This window comes from Terrapene carolina, unplaced genomic scaffold (assembly GCF_002925995.2).
Source record: "Terrapene carolina triunguis isolate 2854851 unplaced genomic scaffold, T_m_triunguis-2.0 Scaffold141, whole genome shotgun sequence".
Taxonomy (NCBI): domain Eukaryota; kingdom Metazoa; phylum Chordata; order Testudines; family Emydidae; genus Terrapene; species Terrapene triunguis.
The window spans coordinates 2147746-2169098 of record NW_020664492.1 but is presented as its reverse complement, the minus strand read 5'-3'; the positions used below and the strand labels follow the sequence as shown (position 1 = coordinate 2169098).

Here is a 21353-nt window from a genome sequence, read left to right as displayed (position 1 = left end):
CAAGGTAATCTTACCTATGTGGCTGGGACCAAGCCCTGAAATACTCAAGGAACCATGCGCTAGTGTAACACCAACAGACCCTGGTCGTCGGCAGGCAGGATTGAACTTGGGACCTCTGGAGCTTAGTGCATGAGCCTCTACTGCATGAGCTAAAAGCCATATGGCCCTTAGACTCATTAATCTCTCTCTAAGTCAGTGGTGGGCAGCCTGCGGCCCACGGGCCACATGCGGCCCATCAGGGTAATATGCTGGCAGGCCGCCAGACAGTTTGTTTACATTTGCACGGCCACCTGCCCGCAGCTCCCAGTACGCGCGGTACGCCATTCCTGGCCAATGGGAGCTGCAGGAAGCAGTGGCCGGCACGTCCCTGCAGCCCGCACTGCTTCTCGCCGCTCCCATTGGCCAGGAACGGTGAATCATGGCCACTGGGAGCTGCAGGCAGCAGTGCAAACGTAAGCAAACTGTCTGGCAGCCTGCCAGCGAATTACCCCAACAGGCCGTGTGTGGGCCGCACATTGCCCACCACTGCTCTAAATGGTTTCGGTGCCACTAGATGGGACAGAACACCACCCCCCAGAGGTGTGTGGGTTACACTAGCCCTAGCAAAGATTATCTTTAGACTGTGTTTTTACAGAATTTGGTCTCATCTGTACAGGCAAGATCAAACTCTGTCATAGCACAGTTGGGGCAGTTACTACTAAACACTGTGGCAAAACTGGTAGTGCAGGCTCTCCTCCTCCTGGATTGGTAGTTATAACAATAAAATGCAGCTCTGTATTAGATATTATACAAGTGCTGACATCTGGCTTCCTGACTAATCAACTCTAGGGTGAAACAGAATTAGGATTGGGAGAATCAGTAACATAACTGTTCAGACACACATCTGAATTTGTACATCCAGTTTTGTAGTGAATATGGCCTTGAAATCAGAGACCACAAAAATCTAACCTTGGAAAGCAGAATATCAAATTGAGTTGCCTTGTTCAGTACAAACTCCATTTTCAAGCTCTTGATCTCTTTCAGATTTGATACAAAGAGGTTTTCTTGTTTTATTTCCAGGGATATATTCGGCAGTGTCGTAAACATACAGGAATGTTCACCATGGCTCAGTTAAACACCATTTTTGGAAACATTGAAGATATTTACAAATTCCAAAGAAAGTTTCTGAAAGATCTTGAGAAACAGTACAACAAAGAGGAACCTCATTTAAGTGAAATAGGATCCTGCTTTCTTCAACATGTATGTCATTTAACTCCATTTTGCTTATGAAATAAACAAAATATGATTAGTAAATGTTAAACTACCATGAGGAAGACACTTTAGTTAGTGCTGATTATATGAAAACATTTAAAATCCCTCCTTTTTTTCCACCTCCACCCTTTGAGTAGGCCTATTTTCCTTGTAAGTGAACAGTCTTTCCATTTTCATAGCTATGGTGATCCCAAGGTCCCAGATGAACAGGACTGTTTCCAACAATCACAGGCAATGTTCCCTCTAATTTTTTCCATCCATATGCGGAATACATTTTCTTATGTGCACCGAGGTATGTGCCTATATGCACCACCAGTAGAAACAAAAAACTTAGATATAATATATATATTTTAAAAGTTACCAGAGGGATAATTACTCCAGCCAGGACAGGTTAGGCATTTTAGAACTCACTACTCAAAGAATTAAATTTAAGTGTAAGAGAAATAAAAATTATGAAATGCATAGACCAGTCAAAACACTAAAATCACACTTTGAAAGAATAAAATTACAGAGCATATATGTGCATTGCAGGAAGTACCAAGAAGTAACAATAATAATAATAATACGAGTATGTGTTGGGAGGTGTGTTGGAAAGAGACAGAGACTCTGTGTGTGAGTGTGAGAGAGAGAGACGCTGTGTGTGTGTGTGTGTGTGTGTGTGTGTGACAGTGACTCTTTGTGTGAGAGAGACAGAGACTCTGTGTGTGTGTGTGTGTGTGTGTGTGTGTGTGTGTGTGTGTGAGAGAGAGAGAGAGAGAGACTGTGTGAGCTGGCTTCTGGGGAAATGTCAGAAACAATGCACTGTCTCTTTAAGAAAGGTACTCAGTCGACAGCCACTCACCATTCAGACCACAGCAGCTCCTTGTCCTCCTGAGCCAGGCTATCCCCTCTGCCCTGCTCTGCAGAGATGGGGTACAGGGGTGGGGGGAGGGTGACATCCTGAGAGCACCCTCCTCCCTCCCCCAGCTTCTGCTCTGCACAGCCAGCAGGAGGGTCCCAGGAGCAGCTGCAGGATGGGCAACATGGGGGGAGGGGCACTTGAACACATGCTGCCTCCTGTGCACAGAACGGCACTTAAATCTCTCCTGCCTGGCAGCCCAAGCACGCAGCTTACAGGGAACACAGATCACAGGTTAACATTTACATAACTGCAGGTATCTGAGTTGATTTTGTTCTATGAAAACTACATCCAGTATCTTCCCAGAGAAAATGTCAATCACCCTGGTTAATAAAGGTGAGAAAAGAGTCACATATCATTGCTAATCACCTACATAACCTCCAAGTAGACTTGAGAAAAAAAGTTTGGCAAATAAAAATGTCACCGAAAAATGCATTTTGGAGGGTTCAATAACTATTCATGTGTTTGGGTAGAACTCACTGAATAGTTCAGGCTGAAAAATACTCATTTTTTTTTTCCAAGTTAATTTTGCTTAAAAAAAAAATGCTGTTCTCAAGTTTGGCCAGTTTAAAAAAAAAAAGGTGGGGGGGGGGCGCAGAAAACCCCAAATAGAAAAACTAAACAAAAAATTGTTTAGAGTCAATTCAGACATCTCACTCAACTCAAAATGACATTTTTTCAATTTGAAAAAATCTCTTAAAAATTAGTTTGGTTCAAATTGAACTAGATTATCATTATTATTATTTTTAACCAAAAAATCTATTATTCGCTCAGCTTTACCAATAACCATAGGAGGCTTCCAATTTCCAAGGCTCCTCAAAGAAAACTCCTTCTTAAAGTGAGTTTGATAATTGTGATTTTGTGGAGGCCTCTGTTTCAGTGTTCACAGAGAACCCCGTATGACTGAAATTCACAAATCTGGTTAGCGTAAAGAGATATTTGGTTTTTTTCCATTTCAGAAAGCAGCAAGCACTGCTAGTGAATGCACTCTCCTGCGATCCATATTAACAGGAGTTTCACCTATTACCAATTGTAGAATAGATTCTTCTGTGTTTTCTAAATAGATTGTTATTCAGTTTGGGTGTAATTTAGCAAACTGTCTAATTAGTGTAACCAGAAGTGTTTTATAACTTCAATATCGATTTTTGGTTTTGTCTTTTTAAGATGAATGTTTTAGCTAAAGCTTTGGTTTTTCTTTATAGCAAGAAGGTTTTGCCATCTACTCAGAGTATTGTAACAATCATCCCAGTGCCTGCCTTGAGCTTTCCAACCTAATGAAACAGAGCAAATACCGTCACTTCTTTGAGGCCTGTCGCCTGCTTCAGCAGATGATTGACATTGCTATTGATGGCTTTCTCCTTACACCTGTTCAGAAGATCTGTAAATACCCTCTTCAGCTTGCAGAGTTACTCAAATATACTACCGAAGAGCACGGGTGAGAGAATTAAAATGATCTGTCTAATACCATAATGTTACCTTATTGCTAAAGCAGTCTAAGGTAGATTTGGTCAGGCAGTGGATGACAACCTGGCTCCTTAAGATCAATGGCAAAGCTGTGACTGACTTCAGTGGGGACAGAATTTCACCCAATATGTTTATCATCCTGGGACTATGTGAAAAAATATTTCAGAAACAATATACATGTTAAATAGTCACCCTTGAGTATAAGGGGACTGATCTGGAGAGAGAGAGAGGGAAGGAAGAAAGGAAGGAAGGAAGAAGAGATTTGTAAACCAGAGTGAAAAAATATCAGTGATTCCAAGGGAAAAATGAATAAGGGATACATGTAGGGAAGAAAAGGGAAGAATTAGAAAAGAGAAGTGTCTCAGGGTATGTCTACACAGCAAAGAAAAACCTGCAGCTGGCCTGTACCAGCCGACTCGGGCTTGCCAGGCTCGGACTGCAGGGCTGTTTCATTGCTGTGTTGACTTCCCTCTCACCCCTCATGGTTCTAGAGCCCAGCCAGCCACAGGTTTTTCTTTGCTGTGTAGATACACCCTTAGAGATAGAAGAGGTGAAGATGGTCTTAGAAGAACAACATAAACTGAACGTGTTTAATAGCATTAAACATTGAAAAATATGTTCAAGGGGAAAAAAGAACTGAAAAATCCTTATGAAATGATGTAGTTAGATACTGCAAGAAACAAGTGAATCAAGGGGGTGGGGGGGTGGAAGAGGAAACAACCAGTATAGAAAGACTCAATAATTTTGTGGTGGAAAAATATATTAATGAGAGATACCCAGACTATCTACATTCATTGTTACTATCTTCAGTGTAGGAAACAACCCTGGACATAGGAACTTACTCAGGCAAAACTCCCTCTAAAGGTGGTACTGAATATTTTCCGGTGATCTGACAATCACTCATATATGGATCTTCATTCAGTGTTTGGTTAACTGGCAGCCAGTTCAGGAAATTACCATTTCCTTTGCTATTACTGCACTATTTCTTAACCCAGTAATCCCTTCTCCAGTGTATATTTTTCCAGATGATGCCCATGATTCAACTGTCTTGGGTTTTTATCAGTTGTTCTGGTCTCTCTCCCCCCCCCCCCACCCCCATTTTCCCCTTCAAAATTTCTTCAGAGCCCTCACAAAATTCACTTAGAAAATGCTTATCTGTGCTCTGTGTGGAAAGAGGCCATGGGCTTCCCTTGGTCCGAGCTGTTTAATTTTGTTCACTAAATGTGCAAAGGAACTGAGGCTGTCATTTTCTCAACTCACCATGAGGATACCAGTTTATCAGACCCAAGAGAGCCTGTGTGGTAACCAGAAACAGACTTTGCCTTCTTCACAGAATCATAGTCAGTGCTGCTTAATAAAGAATGATCTCCTTTCTGTAGAATACTGAACCAAACTATAGAACTTAATAGAGATTAAATACCTGTTTTAGTTCTGTACAAGTCTCAATAAATTCTGTAGGTTGGTATAAAAATTGTTGAAAGGTTATCATTCTCTGTTAAATTATATTATTGTAGTAATTTCTATAAAGCCCTATTTAATATTGGTTTAATCCCCATTATACTCTATAGGACTTTTCTATAATAGAGAAGAGAACAAAAGTCTGCAAAACCTGCTTGTTTCTTGAGATATATGCAGATGTTGAACAGTGTGGGTGAAAGAAGGAGCCTTGCCGGACTCCAACAGAGTGACCTTGTGATGCTAAATTTTTGGCTGCGGCTAAGGAAAATCGTCAGGCCAAAGTTCACCAGAACCAAGTTTGACTTAGAAAGACTCAGAGACCGAAACATTGCAGAGTCATTCCAAGCAATGATCAGCGGAAAATTTGCCCTGCTGTTGGCTCTAGAGGAAGACGTAGAAACAACGACCAACAATTTCAACGCTGTAATGAATGAGGCAGCAATGGACGTCCTAGGAGACAGCTGTGAAATCACTCAAGAATGGAAAAGCTACAGGTATTGACAACATCCCAGCCTAATTGATGACATTCGGAGGAGAAATAGTAATACATATACTCACCAAGATCTGCAACAAGATCGGCAGACCGGTGAGTGGCCCTCCACATGGACACAGTCACTAATCATCACTCTGCCAAAGAAAAGCAACCTGCAATTGTATCAAAATTACCGGACCATAAGCTTAATTAGCCATCCCAGCAAAGTGACGTTGAAAGTCATATTGAACAGATTGAAGCCACAAGTGGAGAATATTATTGTTGAAGACCAGGCTGGCTTTCATGCTGGAAGAAGTACCACAGAACAGATTTTCAACCTTCGTGTTCTATGTGAGAAGTACTTACAACACCAGCAGGACATCTACCATGTCTTTGTTGACTTCAAGACGGAGTTTGACAGAGTATGGCATGAAGCTCTCTGGGCACCCATGAAGAAGTACAGTGTTGGTTGTAAGCTTATTCTTACCATTAAACAACCGTATGCCAAGACCAGCCATGCAGTTCTCCTCAATGGCACAATAGGAGAGTGGTTTTGCACCACTGTTGGAGTCCAGCAAGGCTGCTGCCTGTTGCCCACACTGTTCAACATCTACTTGGAGCATTGTCATCGTGAAACTTAAAACTAGGAATTTAATTTTGTTCTGTATGATTTCCTGCTAATTTAAGTGATGAATTAATGTGTACTGTGTGCTAGTGCACACTTAGTATGTGGATTGCCTGACTGTAATTTAAACTATAGTCCATTCATTTAGTAAGCAAGCAGTGAATCCGAGTTTCTGGCATACACTCTATAAACCATACAAAGCTGAACTGAGACCTAACTAACTGACTTTACTATGAACTCATGAAAAGCACTGTTATGGGCAAGATCTGTGTGTAAGCTTGGGCTGGCAGAAGTTAAAGGGTGATTTTATCCTCTTGCGCTCCTCCAATATCTTTGTTTATTGTAAAATCTAGAGGCCAGATAATGTGTTGGTATAAATCAATATAGCTCCATTGAAGTCATAAATCATTAATAAATAGCCATTCTAAGTACTTCCCTGTGCTGATTTACTTTCTGAATAAATTAAGCTTTTATCTTTAAAAGTTTGTGTTTCTAGCCCTTACGGTTGCAGGGAAAAGGTTCCATCTATGAACCAGTCTGCAGAGACCCAGCCTGAAACAATCTCTCTGAGTCCAACGTTTACAGTATTTACCTTGGAAAAATTCCCATTGAATACAATGAAATTTTTGCTCGTGGACGTAGTGCGGGATTTAGCCCAATAAGAGAGATGGATTATTGCCATTCAGTTCCATGGTTACTGCCATTATTCATCTCCATGGTTAACTTGGAAGCCCCATGATATCAATTTGAATGCCAGTATGTGTAGCTGTTACACTGCTGGTAACTTTTGAGCAGGATCATCCAGTAATACTGGACTGTGGGTAGAGCTAGGGCAGGGTATCATCAGCCTCCCCCACATTTTCTGTTTCCCTCTCCTCCACCAGACTCACCCACACAACCCAGGCAAAAGAAGATTGTTTTGGATTGGTGGGAGCTGCTTTCTTCTTTATTTAAACTTCAGTATTTTATTTCAAAACTATTATTTTTCAAATGCCCAAAAATGTGTGAGAGGCACCATAGAACAGTTAAAGACACAGAGTTTATAGTCTGCCAGTAAGGGCACCTGTTACACAACAAGTGACAGTAATAGACAGACCAAAAAGAAGGGGACTAAGATAGGAAGGGCAAGGGAAACAGTGATGAGATTGTGCGGTCACTCAATAAGGCATGTCCACCCTTACATTAGTGGGATTTTGTTAGTGTTACTCTCGCTTCTTATGTGTGATGTTGCAGAAGTGAGTTTCTAGTGGGTATTTGAATAGGGAGAGGGAGGTGAATTGTGAACACACACATCCAGAGGTGTGCAGGTGGTAAGGCAGAAGCATGTGAGGAAATTTGCAGAAGTGGAGGGGAAGCCAGGGCTCTCAGTCTTGCCCCTCAAACACCTGTTTACATGCAATGGCCCAGCCTGTCAGCAGCCATTAATCAATCCCTCTATGTTCGCTGGGAGGTCGGTAAAACGATCCAGTGGCCAATTGATATTGGTATGTTGGTGGATTTGCACAAAACACAGAGCACAGAAAACACCAGCACTTAACAGAAGCACCATGAGAAGGTTCTCGTCTTCCTCCCAAACTTCTATGACCAAGTAGCTTCACTTACTAGCCACACTGAGGCAGGATTCCAACGTAAGTTGAAGACGGGAATCGCCCTTGTTGATCTGTCCTCGGCATACGACACTGTCTGGAGACAGGGCCTCCTTCTCAAGGTCTCCCGCATCATTCACTGCTGGTGAACAATCTGCCTCTTGGCGGCGATGACTGGGGATCGCTGCTTTAAGGTACACCTTAATGGCCAGATCAGTAGACCAAGAACTCTTAACTCAGGCATCCCTCAGGGCTCTGTCCTGGCCCCAGTAGTTTTTAATGTATATACCGTGGATATACCAGCAACAGAGTCAAGGAAATTCATGTTTGTGGATGATATTTCCCTAGCTGTTCAGCACACAAGCCTACATACCACCAGCTGCACCCTAACCTGAGATCTTAGCATAATGGCTGATTATTTCCAATGCTGGAAATTTAGGCCTAATCCAAAAAAAACCCATGGTAACTGCTTTCCATCTGAACAATAAAATGGCTAATACCAAACTTGATGTGCAGTTCTGCAGTGAGAGCGTCAGCCATGAAGCTAATCCAAAGTATCTTGGCATTACACTGGACTGGAGTTTGACCTTTCGACAACACCTCGAGAACACCCACGATAAGGTCAGGTCTCGTGTCGCGCTTATCAGAAATTGGCCAGAACATCATGGGGCTCCAGTCCACGGACCTTATGAACCGCAACAATTGCCTTGTAAAAAGCAACAAAGAGTCCTGTGGCACCTTATAGACAGACGTATTGGAGCATAAGCTTTTGTGGGTGAATACCCACTTTGTCAGACGCAATTGCCTTGGTATATTCTGCAGCTGAATATTGTGCACCAGTGTGGTCTCATAGTAGTCACACTAAACTCCTTGACACTCAACTCAATAATGCTATGGGCATAGTGTCAGGGATGCTCAAATCTACCCCAGTTGACTGGTTCCCGGTCCTATCGCACATCAGCCTCCACAGATTAGAAGAGCTGCTCAGACATCTCGCTTTCTTACTCATGTCAACGCAAATTTGAGGATCCCACTGCACCATGACCTGCAGAACCCGCCAAAGACAAGATTAAAATCCTGCAACCCTCTATGGAACCGTATGAAGATCCTTACAACCAACTTTGATGCTGAGGCTCAATGGAGAGTCACATGAAGCACTTTGACCGCTCAAAACAAACAGCTCGTCGTTGATCCTCTTGAGGAACCACCAGGTTTTGATTTATGTCGGAAAGACTGGTGCAAATTGAATCGCATCATGACATCTCATGGGAGATGTGAACAAACCCTCTTTAAGTGGAAAATGAGGCATACACCTGTGGTCGCCAGGTACAAATGATAGAGCACATCATATCTGAATGTCCCCTTTGTTCTTTTGCCGGGGGCCTGAAGGACATTCCACCAGCTCACTGCTGCAGCAATGTACTGGCTATCAACCTTAGCAACAACTACAAATTTATATCTATCTACCCAAGCCATACGGAAGAAGAATAAGAATCAATCCCTCCTCCTTTCATTTCTCCTTCTTTGTGCTCATGACCCCCTTAACTCACAACAGCTAGGTAGATTTCAGCAACTCCTCATTCTCTGGATCCTTTCATTGGCCTTTCTAAGAAGAATCCTTGTACAAGACAGAAGAGGACATTCCTCTCAACGCCTATAACATTGCAGCTAAGCAGCTAGGACACTAAGCTGTGCTCCCCTTATCAAGTCACCCCAGTCCCATGCCTCACTCCCAGCTATTGGGGAGGAGGGAGAGGAAAATATAATCTAAAAATAAATTATTAAAGAGAACATTGTTTTACACAACTGGATTCCTGTTATAAATAAACTCTTTGGGTGAAACCATGTCCCCATTGAAGTCGATGGGACTGGTGCCATTGATTTCAATGGAGCCTGGATATCACAGCTTAGGTTTGATTCTCCACCTCCTTGCCCTGGGTGTAGTAATTTACACCTGTGCAAAGTGGGTGATAGGGTAGCATAGAATTGTGTAAATGACTATACAAGATGCAAGGTAGTGGGGAATCAGGCCCTTCAGATTTAAGAACTCTGGTTGGGGGATAAATTGATACTGTAGAGAATCATGCTTCAGACAGTCAGGTAAACTGTGTTGATGTGTTATATCCAGTGCATATAATGTGTTTGAAATCTGCTTCCACTTTACAGTGATTATAACAATATACAGGCAGCGTATGAGGCCATGAAGAATGTAGCATGCCTCATCAATGAGCGCAAACGAAGGCTGGAAAGCATAGACAAGATTGCACGCTGGCAAGTATCTATTGTTGATTGGGAGGTAGGTATCATTCTTCCATTTTCATGAAATATTTAAGATTAAAATGTACTTAAATGACTTCTGGGGGGCATCTTTTTTTCTATGGTAGTAGTTTATGGTGCATACATTTCATGTGGTCCTTGGTCAGTTAAAAGTTGAGTTGCTTCATTTGCAATGACTCTATTACTGATTATCTTATGTCTTACTCAGAAAGAGCAACAGTTATAACACGTGTTTGTATCTTTGAGATTACAAAGACATGTTGAAAGAGAACAAAATGTATTTTCTTTTAGGTTGGGACCATTATATCCGATTCTGATTTCTTGATAGTTTTACACTCGGGTAACTCCATTGACTTCAATGAAGTTACGCCTGGTTTGCACTGGTGAAACTGAGAGCAGAATCAAACCCATATTTTTTTGTGAATGCAGCTTGATCTACCTTTTATATTTATAGATTTTAAAAAAGTTCATTGAAACTGAAGTACAGTTCTGTCTGTCGTGTGACCAAATGCTACAAAAATAATAATTAGTAATATGATCGCTTAAAACTGTGTATTTATTTATTACACATACACTTCTATATATTTTAGGGGCAGGATGTTTTAGCCAGAAGCTCAGAACTGATCCACTCGGGCGAACTGACCAAAATCTCAAAGCAAGGCAAAAGCCAGCAGAGGATTTTTTTCCTTTTTGACCATCAGCTTGTGTTCTGTAAAAAGGACCTGCTGCGACGGGACATGTTATATTACAAAGGTCGGATTGATCTGGATGAGATGGAACTTGTGGACATTGAGGATGGCAAAGATAAGGACTTTAACATTAATATCAAGAATGCTTTCAAAACTGTGAATAGAGCAACAGAAGAGGTTTATTTGTTTTGTGCAAAAAAACAGGAAGATAAGAAAAGGTGGCTGGAGGCATGTGAAAATGAAAGGCGAAGAGTGCAGGAAGACAAAGAAATGGGTGAGTGCAAAGATGTACAGTGTGCGGGGAGGTGTTAAATCAAAAGGCAAAGTTTGGATTTCTCTCCTTTTTGGCTCTGTGCAAATGGGTTCTCACCCTTTTTGGGCAGCTGTGCCTGTTTACTAGACACAAACTTCAGCTATACAAGCGTCTGTTGTTTCCCATTCAGTTGTGTGAGCTCTGTGATCCTGAGACTGGGGATTGGTGTGGCTGTGGCTCTGTGGTGGGTTACATCTTGCACAACACACAGAGCAGAAGGCAGGATGAGTGCACTAACTGCAGCACAGACTACTCATTGAGAGCAAAAATCTGTCCCCCGCTGAAAAGCTTTGTGGAGGGAGATTCTACAGGGATGGGGGAAGGAATGCTCACTATTTGGTCATGGAGCAGCAGTAAAACTGCCCCACAGCCACTTTTGCAGCCCTAGATCAACAGTAGCTCCTTAATCCCTGTTCTATGGCCTTCCCCTGCTCTCCCGCTAGTCCTCTCAGAGCAGGTATGCAGCAAGAGACCCTGTGTAGCTGACTTCTAGGGCATGGGGTGGGGTGGAATTCCTCAAGCTCCCTCTGACTGCATAGTAGAACTTCATGTAGTTCTACTGGGTTATTGGGGGCCTTCCACAGCTTCAGAGATGTGAGAGAATTCACCTCATGAGGGGGAGCTTAGAGTGCCAGTAACAATAACTTGACATACCAGTATGAAGGGCTTGTCTACAGGTGAAACACTTACAGCAACAGCACTGCAGCTGCACTGCTGCAGCACTTAAGTGGAGACACTGCCTATGCTGACAGATGGGGTTCTCCCATTGGCGTAGGTAATCCACCTTCCCGAGAAGTGGTAGCTAGGTTGATGCAAGAATTCTTCCATCGACCTAGCACTGTCTGCACCCAGGGTTAGGCTGGCTTAACTGCGTCACTCAGGAGTGTGGATTTTTCATACCCCTGAGCTATGTAGCTAGGTTGATCTAACTTTTTAGCATGGACTACACCTTATATGTGAACTAGTGGTTGGCATTTTGTTTCTAAAGAACATTTTGTTATAAAGCCAGGCAGTAGTATCCTTAGGTCTGTGCAACCTATGTAGTATAGCAGCACTCAGCCAAGTTATAGAGGAGGAAAGGCCTAGTCATAAGTGAGGAGGGGAATGGGTAGAACCCTGCATGTCTGACATTGGATAGGGCCTTGCAAATCCAAGGACCAGCTTTGGGCCAAAATGTATCGCGCGTGTGTGTGTGTGTGTGTGCGCGCGCATTTGGGATTTTAATTTAAAATTATGTTTGTTTCACAGTTTAATATTGGGCATAACCGCTTCAGTTTAATAAAATCAGTGGTAAAAGATTCAGCAGAATTGCACTGAGAAAATAGAGATATAAGAGGACAGTAGTGATAGGAAGCATAAAACTGATTTTTACATTCCTAAGGCAATGGTGGGAGGGAAAAAATCCCAGTGTGTGTGTGTAATGTATGATGGCTGCTCTCTGTTATGACATTTATCTTTAATGGGGAGAGATGGGATAACTCATAAGTAACATTCTTCAGGACTGAAATGGCTCTAAATGACAGCAAATTAAAATCCAAAGTGCTCTGAATGTGATTTCCTGGATGACATAACTCACAAGTCATTAAAACTTTAACATGATTAAGAGCCTCATATTCCCAACCCACCCATAAAATAGGAGCAATCCCTATGTACGCCGAGGCTGATTCTGATCTCACACCAGTGTAACCCCATTGACTTTAATGGACTTCCTCTTGATTTACACCGGTGTAATTGAAACAAGAATCAGGCCTCTTTTGTGTATATATTCTAGGTAGTGGCTGTTCTCTGTTAGGCCATTATTTTCTCTCCTGCTGAGAAGCTCAATAGTTTATGGCTCTAAAGTTATCCTTCTCCTTATTCATGAAAATAAATGTCATCGTCATTCAACAGCAAAAACACCACACACACGCGCGCGCGCACACACACACTGAAAGAAAAAGTCAAAACATTGCCAGCTAATATTCCAACATCAGCCTTAACTTTCCCCCATGGACCATACGTTATAAGTAGCCAAGGGTAGCTGGTACCCAAAATAAAAGATGGAGCTGAGACAACTAAACAAACTACCTTGCAAATTAGTTTCCCTATTCTCCCTTGCTCTGCAGTGCACTGGGAGCCTATACTCCTGTTGGGCACCCCAGCCATTGTTTTCAGAAGCGGCTTCTACATGGAGTGCATACCCTGCCCAGGCACACACTTATCACTATTGGGCCCATCTCCAGACTACTGAATATTAGCCCAGCGGAGCTCTAAAACAACATGTGCATTGGGGCAGGATGGCTGATGGGAAATAGAAGAACAGTGTAGTGCATTTGGGAACTAATATACAATCTATCCCATTTATCACAACAAAACGACTCAAGCTAGCTCAAGCTGTCCAAAAAATGAGAGGGACTAATAGTGAATAGACTGTCACATCAAGGAGCAGGGCTCCCTTGTTTACAAAACAAAATACAACATCCCCACCCTACCCCGGCCCCCACTTAATTTCCAAATTCTTGATGGGCCTTAGCTCCATTAAACCTGATGACTGGGCACATTGCAGTTGGGGATTTGTGAATTGGACTGGGCACAAGGAGATCAACAGCTAATCTTTGTTCATCTTTGGACCTTTCCAAGGTTCACTTAGCTCCTCCACTTTAGCTTTGTGAGCCAGGATCTGAGCTCTTTACAGTTATAGCAGTTCCTTTCTGGGGGTTCCACAAAAATGGAACCAAGAGAGTATGCAGGACAGCCCAAATTTCTAGGCAGTAGCTGTGTCAGTCCCAGAATATTAGAGAAACAAGGTGGGTGAAGTAATCTTTTATTGGACCAACTTCTGTTGGGTAAAAAACAAATTAAGCTTTCGAGAGCTTGTCTCTCACCAAGCAGAAGTTAGTCCAATAAGAGTTGTTGTTTCACCCACCTTGTCAGACCAAATACTACACGTTTTGGGGATTTTGAAGTGCAGACCAGTAGACCCAGACTGTACTGCTGCTGCTGGCGCCTTCTGCTGCTGGCAGAGCTATGTACAGTTTATCAAAACTCATATGGTGGGAGAGAAGGTTTGGAACCTTCCTACAAGAAAACACATGGGTGATTGGGTGCTAAACCTTCCCCCAAAAGTAATATTGCAACAAAAATAGCTACATAAAAAGGCCTGAGACTGATAAGACTGAGGAATACTATTCTAAGGAAAGTTGCAGCAGCCAAATCCCTGAATTTTTTATTTTACATCTTATATTTGAATGTATAATCTCATGACTTAACTAGCAGTGGGCATTATAATGATGATGATAATAATAACTTAGCATTTATAGAGGGCTTGATCATGCATATCTTGTAGTCCCAACATTTCCATTGTGTTCAATGCAAGGAGTGCAAGTTAGGGATTTATATCTACAAAACATTGTACAAATATTAATTAGTGATGTGTGTAGCAAACAAAAACAGAATAATAAGAAAATGTATTTTCTATAATGTTAGATTCATAAATCCAGCTTTATATATCACTGCATATATGTGTGAAATGTAGGCTGCTGTAAAATATCCTTTATCAGACATTCCAAATGCTTGTTCAGACCAGGAGCACCAGAAGCTCCCTAAAAGAGGAGTTACCAGCGCCCAAAACATGGCCCTGCCCCCGCTCCGCCTCTTACCCCCAAGGTCCCAGCCCCCATCGCTTGCCCTTAAGGCAGGGAAAAAGTGGGAGGCCGTAGCCATCCCACTTTTAAAAGTGACGGGGCCATGCCACCTGGCCGCCCCGTTCCAGCGCCCATGGTTCAGACCTAGTAGTATCCTGTGTTATATAGGTATCTTATGCTATAGAAGGGATGGTTCAAATTTAATGTCCAAACCCACTTTATTTATGTTGATATGCCCTCGTAAGTCTCTATGGCTTGGATCTCTTCTCCATTACCCAGGAGAGTTTGTTTTCTACAATTTCACTTTTTTGGCATAGTTGAACACTATCCTTTAGCCAAAGCCAGTGGAAGACCTCTGGTATTCTCAACCTCAAACATCTTGTTTGATTTTGTAATTTATCATGCTGGAATTCAGATGAAGTCTCTAATTTAACTATTCAAGGAACAAATAAATCACTCTTCAAATTCTAAAGCTTGAATGACTAGTTCTGTTTTCAAAGACATTTCAGTAGAGGTCAGAGCCTCCCAAACCATATCCAACTCTTCTGAGCTATTATAAGTGCATGCTGGGAATGGGCCACAACCAGCAGCTCTTTCTCCAAAACCACTAATGGTAGATCTAAGAAAACAGTCTGCTTCCTGCTGCTGCAACTTTTTGATTTCTTTGGCTGCTTTTTTGTCTCCAGGAAGAGAAAAAAGAATTGAATAATTACAAATGAAATAAAAGGAATAACTGGTAACTGAAAGAGTATGGTCAGATTATATTAAAAACAGTCACCTGAGGGATGTAACTCCTCCATGAATGCAGGCCAGAAAGTGCAGGGAATTCAAAGTAACTGAAAAGTGTGAATGAAGAGCAGAATGGAATCCAAGTGGCTGCTTTGTTGGGCCACCTGGCTTTGGGTTGCAACACTTTGCAGTCCATTGTATATATATGAATGGAACGAGAAGCACCACACACACCTTTTTTAGTTGTGCTAATATAACACATTCATATGCTGCAAACAACACGCACAGTTACTAGATGAATCTCACACATAGGGAGATGGGACTAGAACATCAGTACTTGACCTCCAAAAACATAGTCCATTAGATGTAAGGAAAAATTCCTCTAGCTACACTAATAGCAGGTGCCTGTCCTCTTTGGGAGCCAGCCTCTCTCAGCCACATTGAAATCCCTCAGACACTTAACACTAGTACATTACAGTAAATTGTTAGGTTAGACCATGGTATCATGTAACATGACACTGACCATGTAAGTGTGTAAACAAGTGTATTTAATATCCCTCAATACACTGACATGCATAACACACACCAAAGAAGGCTACAAGCTCATCGTTAAAAGAAAACACCACCTGGTTTGTTCAAACTGAAGACATTACATTTTGTAAAATGCCAGTTTAACAGTGACGTAGTTTGAAATTCATTCATATTCTTAGAGGAGCTTTTCAGCTTTTAAAATATATATTTTTATTAAATTTGGATCAACATAGATAAAATGTATAACACCAATACAGTAAACACAGGAACAGCAAAAATTCAAGTGTTGGTCTGAGGAAAATGGGTTCAGTTTTCTTTTACAGAATACAAGCAGGATTATGTCTATACATACTGTGACCTTGCTTTTCTCTTACCAGCTTTACACCAGTATAACTCTAATGACTTCATTTAGTTATCCCAGGTTTACCCCAGTGTGAGTGAGAAGAGAATCAAGCCTCATATTTATCTCTCCTAGCAATTCAATAACTGGTTTGTGGATCCATTGGCCCCCAAAGTGTCATAAATCCACATAATCTTCCTAGGTGTTAGTTTGCTTTGTCATCACCAATTTAGCTGCGAGTTGTAAAATGACAAGTAGCTAGTCAGATCCCCAATGACCACCAGCTGGAGATAATTATTTCAGCACAGGTTGGCATCAATTTGTGCTCAAAGGGCCAAATTAGTATCTCAGTTATGCCAATGAAATGCCAGAGTTAAACTGGTGAAACAGTAAAATCTGGACCTGTATTTCTCAAAAACATATGGTACATTACTATTAAGAATTATTTAAAAATCACTAAAGTATCATTTTAAAATTGTGTTTGCTCAAATGTTTTTTAATTTACTGTTATCAAATAGCAGATACAATATCTTAATACTGAGACCCTAATGTACTTTAAAATCCAGGAATGGAAATCTCAGAAAATCAAAAGAAACAAGCCATGCAAAATGCGAGAAAATCAAGGCATGGAAAAATTAAAGGTGAGTACAGTATTTAAGTATTATTGTAAGTTTTAAATATATCATTTATTTTTTCAGTATTGAACTTATGATGGGAGATATTTGTAACCCTTCTGCCAGTCACAGTTGGCAGCAACAAGGGCCGGGTTCAGTATCGAGGGGTTCCTTTTCAACAATACAACGGAAAACCGGCTTGAGCCCCCACCCAGTGACCTGGGACAATTACACATAATCCCGGGGCACCTCTAAGAGGCAGTACTTTCCCTCTTGCAAGCACAGAGTCTGAGTGTAGCAAAAAACTTTTTTAATAAAAGGAGGGAGGTAACTCGGCATTAATTTGGGGAAACATCCCAAACAGGACTCATAAACATAAACCATGAGCGAAAGACCCATCTCCCAAGTACGTTGGGCAGTGTTCTTAAGTTCAGCAACCCCAAAGTCCCTTTAATGTGCTCATCCCTTCTCTGCACCCCACTCACAGTTGTCCTTGGACAGTGCAGACCCAGAGTTCAGAGATGTATCTGCAGTGTTCACCTCCCACCTTGGGTGGAGGTGGGGGGTGTAAGGAGGCACCTTACTCATGCCACTGCTCGGGCACTCATTCGCCGGTCCTCTCTGCCAGCCACCCTTCTGCCCACTCACCCTGCTTCACCACCAGCTGCCCTACTATCTTCAGGGCCCACCACTTAACACAGCTGTCAGTGACTTCAGCTGTTAGTGGGGGAGCCTCACTGCTGGTGCACACTGGGCAGTCTCTTACATCAGAGACACTGTCCCAAAGCAGGTCTAATACTTAGACCTAGGTATCAGTGATTTCAGCCCTGCAGCATGTAACAAGACTCTCAATTGAGTCTAAATTAGCTCTGTTATTACACCGTAGAGAGAGGAGAGTCCGATGGTGTCTGGGACCCTTAGGCAGGGCCCACACAATGGGCTGGTCTACACTGGGGGGGATCGATCTAAGATACGCAACTTCAGCTACGCAAATAGCGTAGCTGAAGTCAAAGTATCTAAGATTGAATTACCTGGGGTCCACACGGCGCAGGATCGACGGCTGCGGCTCCCCCGTCGACTGCGCTACCGCCGCTCGCTCTGGTGGAGTTCCGGAGTCGACGGTGAGCGCGTTCGGGGATCGATATATCGCGTCTCAACAAGACGCGATATATCGATCCCGGATAAATCGATTGCTACCCGCCGATACGGCGGGTAGTGAAGACGTACCCAATGAGGGATAAGTACCTGTTCCCATCCTGTCTCAACTCACTGGGCTTTGGAACCCATGTCCCCTGCCTAGTGAGTACTGTTTAGTTGAGGGTGAGTCCCACGATTGGGAAATGCCAAGTTCAGTTCTCCTGCCCTTGATTCACATAAGGATAACAACCCTTTATTACTCCTGCCCCAATAACAAGGAGACTGGGGATCCCACACCGCCAAAAGTGACCATTTGGGCAAGCAATCTCATCATGCTAAGCACCTAGGCCAGGTGGGTGTGCCCATGCAAACGAGATCGGCTCCTGAAGTCCTCTTCCACAGCTCATCACTAGATGTCAAGGGAGAGCTCATTCAGACTCTGCTTACATATTCAAATATAGTCATTCTCTTTGATCCTTTGCAAATCTCTTTTGGGGTTAGACTTTCTAAAGTGATTTTATTTAGCATGTATTTCAACTTCAAAGCCCTTTATAAACTATTTACTAAATAATCCTCACAAACACCTTCAGACAGGCAAGTTAGTATTATCCCCACCTAAAAGAAGACCTGAACAGAGAAGTTGAGTGATTTGCTTAAAGGTACAGAGGGTGTCAGTGGTTTAGATGGGATTAGAAACTCAGGAATCCCTGGTTCCATTCCCATGTTCAGACCCTTCCACCCAAGTTCTCTCTAGAATTCAACACTGTTGATTTAAAATATTCTTTGGACCGAGATTTTGTTGTATTCAAAATAAAATTCTAAATGGTTTTGTGTGTGTGTGCGAGAGATTTGGATCACTTTTTGATGGGTTGAGTGGATGCGTTGAGCAGCTGGGAGTCAGCCTGGGTCTGAGTGGGCAGTTGGTTGGGGTGCTTTCCTGGAAGGTTGGAAGAGGCATGACTTTTGTCTTTGTTCAAATGCATCAATGTCAAAATTTTGATCTGCAGTTGAGAGATTCTTATGTGCATATTAATATGTAAACATATCTATCTCTCAATATATATGAGTAAATGGCATGTTACAAATTGGGCCAGATTTTCAGGGCAATGGCTGTAAAAAATTGATCAGGAGATTGTGATCTCAATACTCAAATGTCAAAGTCAGAGAGCATTACCTTGGAAAACTATTTTCCCCTCCAAGGTACCTTTTCTTCACCAGTCAGAACATTTTACATAATCTTACCCAGCTATTGCTTAAAAAGTCAAAGTGTCTGCTACATTAACCATCTTTCCTCTTAAAAGCACAATGCTTCTGCACATGTTGTCTGGTTTTGTGAAACTACTGCTGATTTTCTGGACAATACTGTAAAGTTATTTGAGGTCATACAATTATTTGTTTTTTACCCAATCAAAATTAAGACCAAAATAGAAAAGTGGAAAGTCAGATATGATAAGATCTGATCTACTCCTATTGGCTATGATGGCAAGTTTCAGACTTCATTGAGAGCTGCATTTGACCCATATGCTCTGTGCATTTTCTCTGGGTTGATTACTTTGTCATTTGTCTCACACATTCTTCATTTTTTCCTTCTGCAGGTATAAGTTATAATGGATGTCCCATGCCTCCTCCACACCAGAGTTTACATCCTATTCATCAACGCCACATCACTGTCCCCACCAGCATTCCACAGCAGCAGGTCTTTGCCCTGGCAGAACCCAAACGAAAGCCATCCCTTTTCTGGCACACCTTCAACAAACTTACCCCATTCAAGAAATGAGAGGGCCAAAGTCATTGGAAGGACGTTGGCTGAAGGAGAGATGTCTTCCTGAGAAGAACCTTTGGGACGTAGTTGAACATGTTTGAGCCGGAAAACCATTAATTCTCCCTTTTGGAGGTAAAGACCTAGCTCTGCCTGAGCCAAAAACATCACCTTTGTCTAGAAGGAAAATGAAGTTCATGAGGTTCTATGATGAAGAATCCAGATAAGTTCATGAGGTTCTACGATGAAGAATCCAGATGGTTCTGAAGTAAATGTTGACATGCGTCAATAAGCATTGCTAATGAGGAGCACATCACTTGGTGACGAAGGCAAATTGCTGTTATTCTATAGTAGCAGCATCTAATCTCTCTTTTTAGTCGCACTGCATTAATGGTAGGGTCATTTGAACATTTCATTTTTCTTAATAGTGAATTGATGGCCAAATTTAGGATTAGGAAGGAGTTCTTCCCTCAGGGCATATTGGCAAGGGACTTTAGGAGATTTTTCTCTTCCTTTGGATCACTGAGCAGGGGTCATCCATCAGGATCAGGTGAGTGAATCCCACCTGATTTAACTTGATGTGGATGCAGAAACTAGTGGACCTTAACACTTCCTGTCTTTTTCAATGTTTCTTTACATTTGCCAAATGGCAATAGGAAGTCCCGCAAGGCCTTATCTTCTAGGTTAGAACAGAGAAATTTTTTGACTCCATATTATGGAAAATGAACAAAAAAGACTGCAAGGATTTATGTATTTACTGCATACAAGGACTGGAAAGAGGAAGGACCCACCAAATGATTCTTTCCAACCAAGGCACCATACTGCATTCTTGTATGCACTTCCATATACATTTCATTTCTTGCCCATACCTCTTATCCTGTGACACTCTTCTCTGTAATTCCAGTATGCCTGTGTTTCAGTATAAAAACTAAAGTGTTTTTTTAATCAAATGAAGATAATGTGAACATACAAAAATGCAAAGTTAAGGAACCATGAGAGACTGTTGGCACTAGATAGCTTTGGTTATATAATTCACACTTTAACTGGAAAGTTGTATATGGATGGAATTTAAAGTGTATGAACTGTAACAAAAGTTTCCGTCAAGTTCCTGAAGCTGTCTTTGATTCTGAGCCTCTTACACATCAGTCAAGTGACAGTGGGTTTTTATTACTTCAAAATGTTAAAGAGAAGATGCCACCAGTATGGACAAAAGACGGTGGTGGAATCAGAAATGGGCTTTGACTGAGAACCATCAGTTTCTCTTGGAGAAGGATGACTTTTTTTTTTTTTTTTTTTTTTGCGCTAAGGTCAGCTCTGGCCAGGATCTGTAATATATGGTTTGATTTGAAAGAATACCTTTAAAAAAAAAATCCAGTATGAGAAAATAGGATCTTGGAACTGGCAGCACTGATCATTTTTCCCAGTGGTCATGTGTAGTTCTCATTAATGCTAATGAGAGTTATTAAAAAGTATGGAGGAGAGACTCCATAGGTTTCAGCACTGGTTTGTAAAGGATTTATTTCAAATATTTTACCATTACAAGATTCCTATGCTGCTGATTAGGGGCATTATCTAATAATAAAGGCA

The 21353-nt window shown here is 41.9% G+C and overlaps 1 protein-coding gene across 3 annotated transcripts in view; it reads left to right on the top strand.

Moving 5' to 3' along the window:
* LOC112103661 (spermatogenesis-associated protein 13) overlaps positions 1 to 19982 on the top strand; it is a 91075-nt gene extending 71093 nt beyond the window's left edge. For 2 of the 3 annotated variants that reach the window (XM_026653628.1, XM_026653627.1), the window contains 6 exons: positions 1060 to 1239; positions 3352 to 3584; positions 9921 to 10050; positions 10622 to 10994; positions 16823 to 16897; positions 19603 to 19982. In XM_026653628.1, the coding sequence (XP_026509413.1) occupies positions 1060 to 1239; positions 3352 to 3584; positions 9921 to 10050; positions 10622 to 10994; positions 16823 to 16897; positions 19603 to 19784 (1173 nt within the window). In that variant the 3' untranslated portion in view covers positions 19785 to 19982. Of the gene's footprint in view, positions 1 to 1059; positions 1240 to 3351; positions 3585 to 5181; positions 5237 to 9920; positions 10051 to 10621; positions 10995 to 16822; positions 16898 to 19602 lie in introns of those variants that run through there. The other variant, XM_026653629.1, reaches the window with a different exon arrangement.
* The last annotated feature ends 1371 nt before the right edge of the window (positions 19983 to 21353 follow it).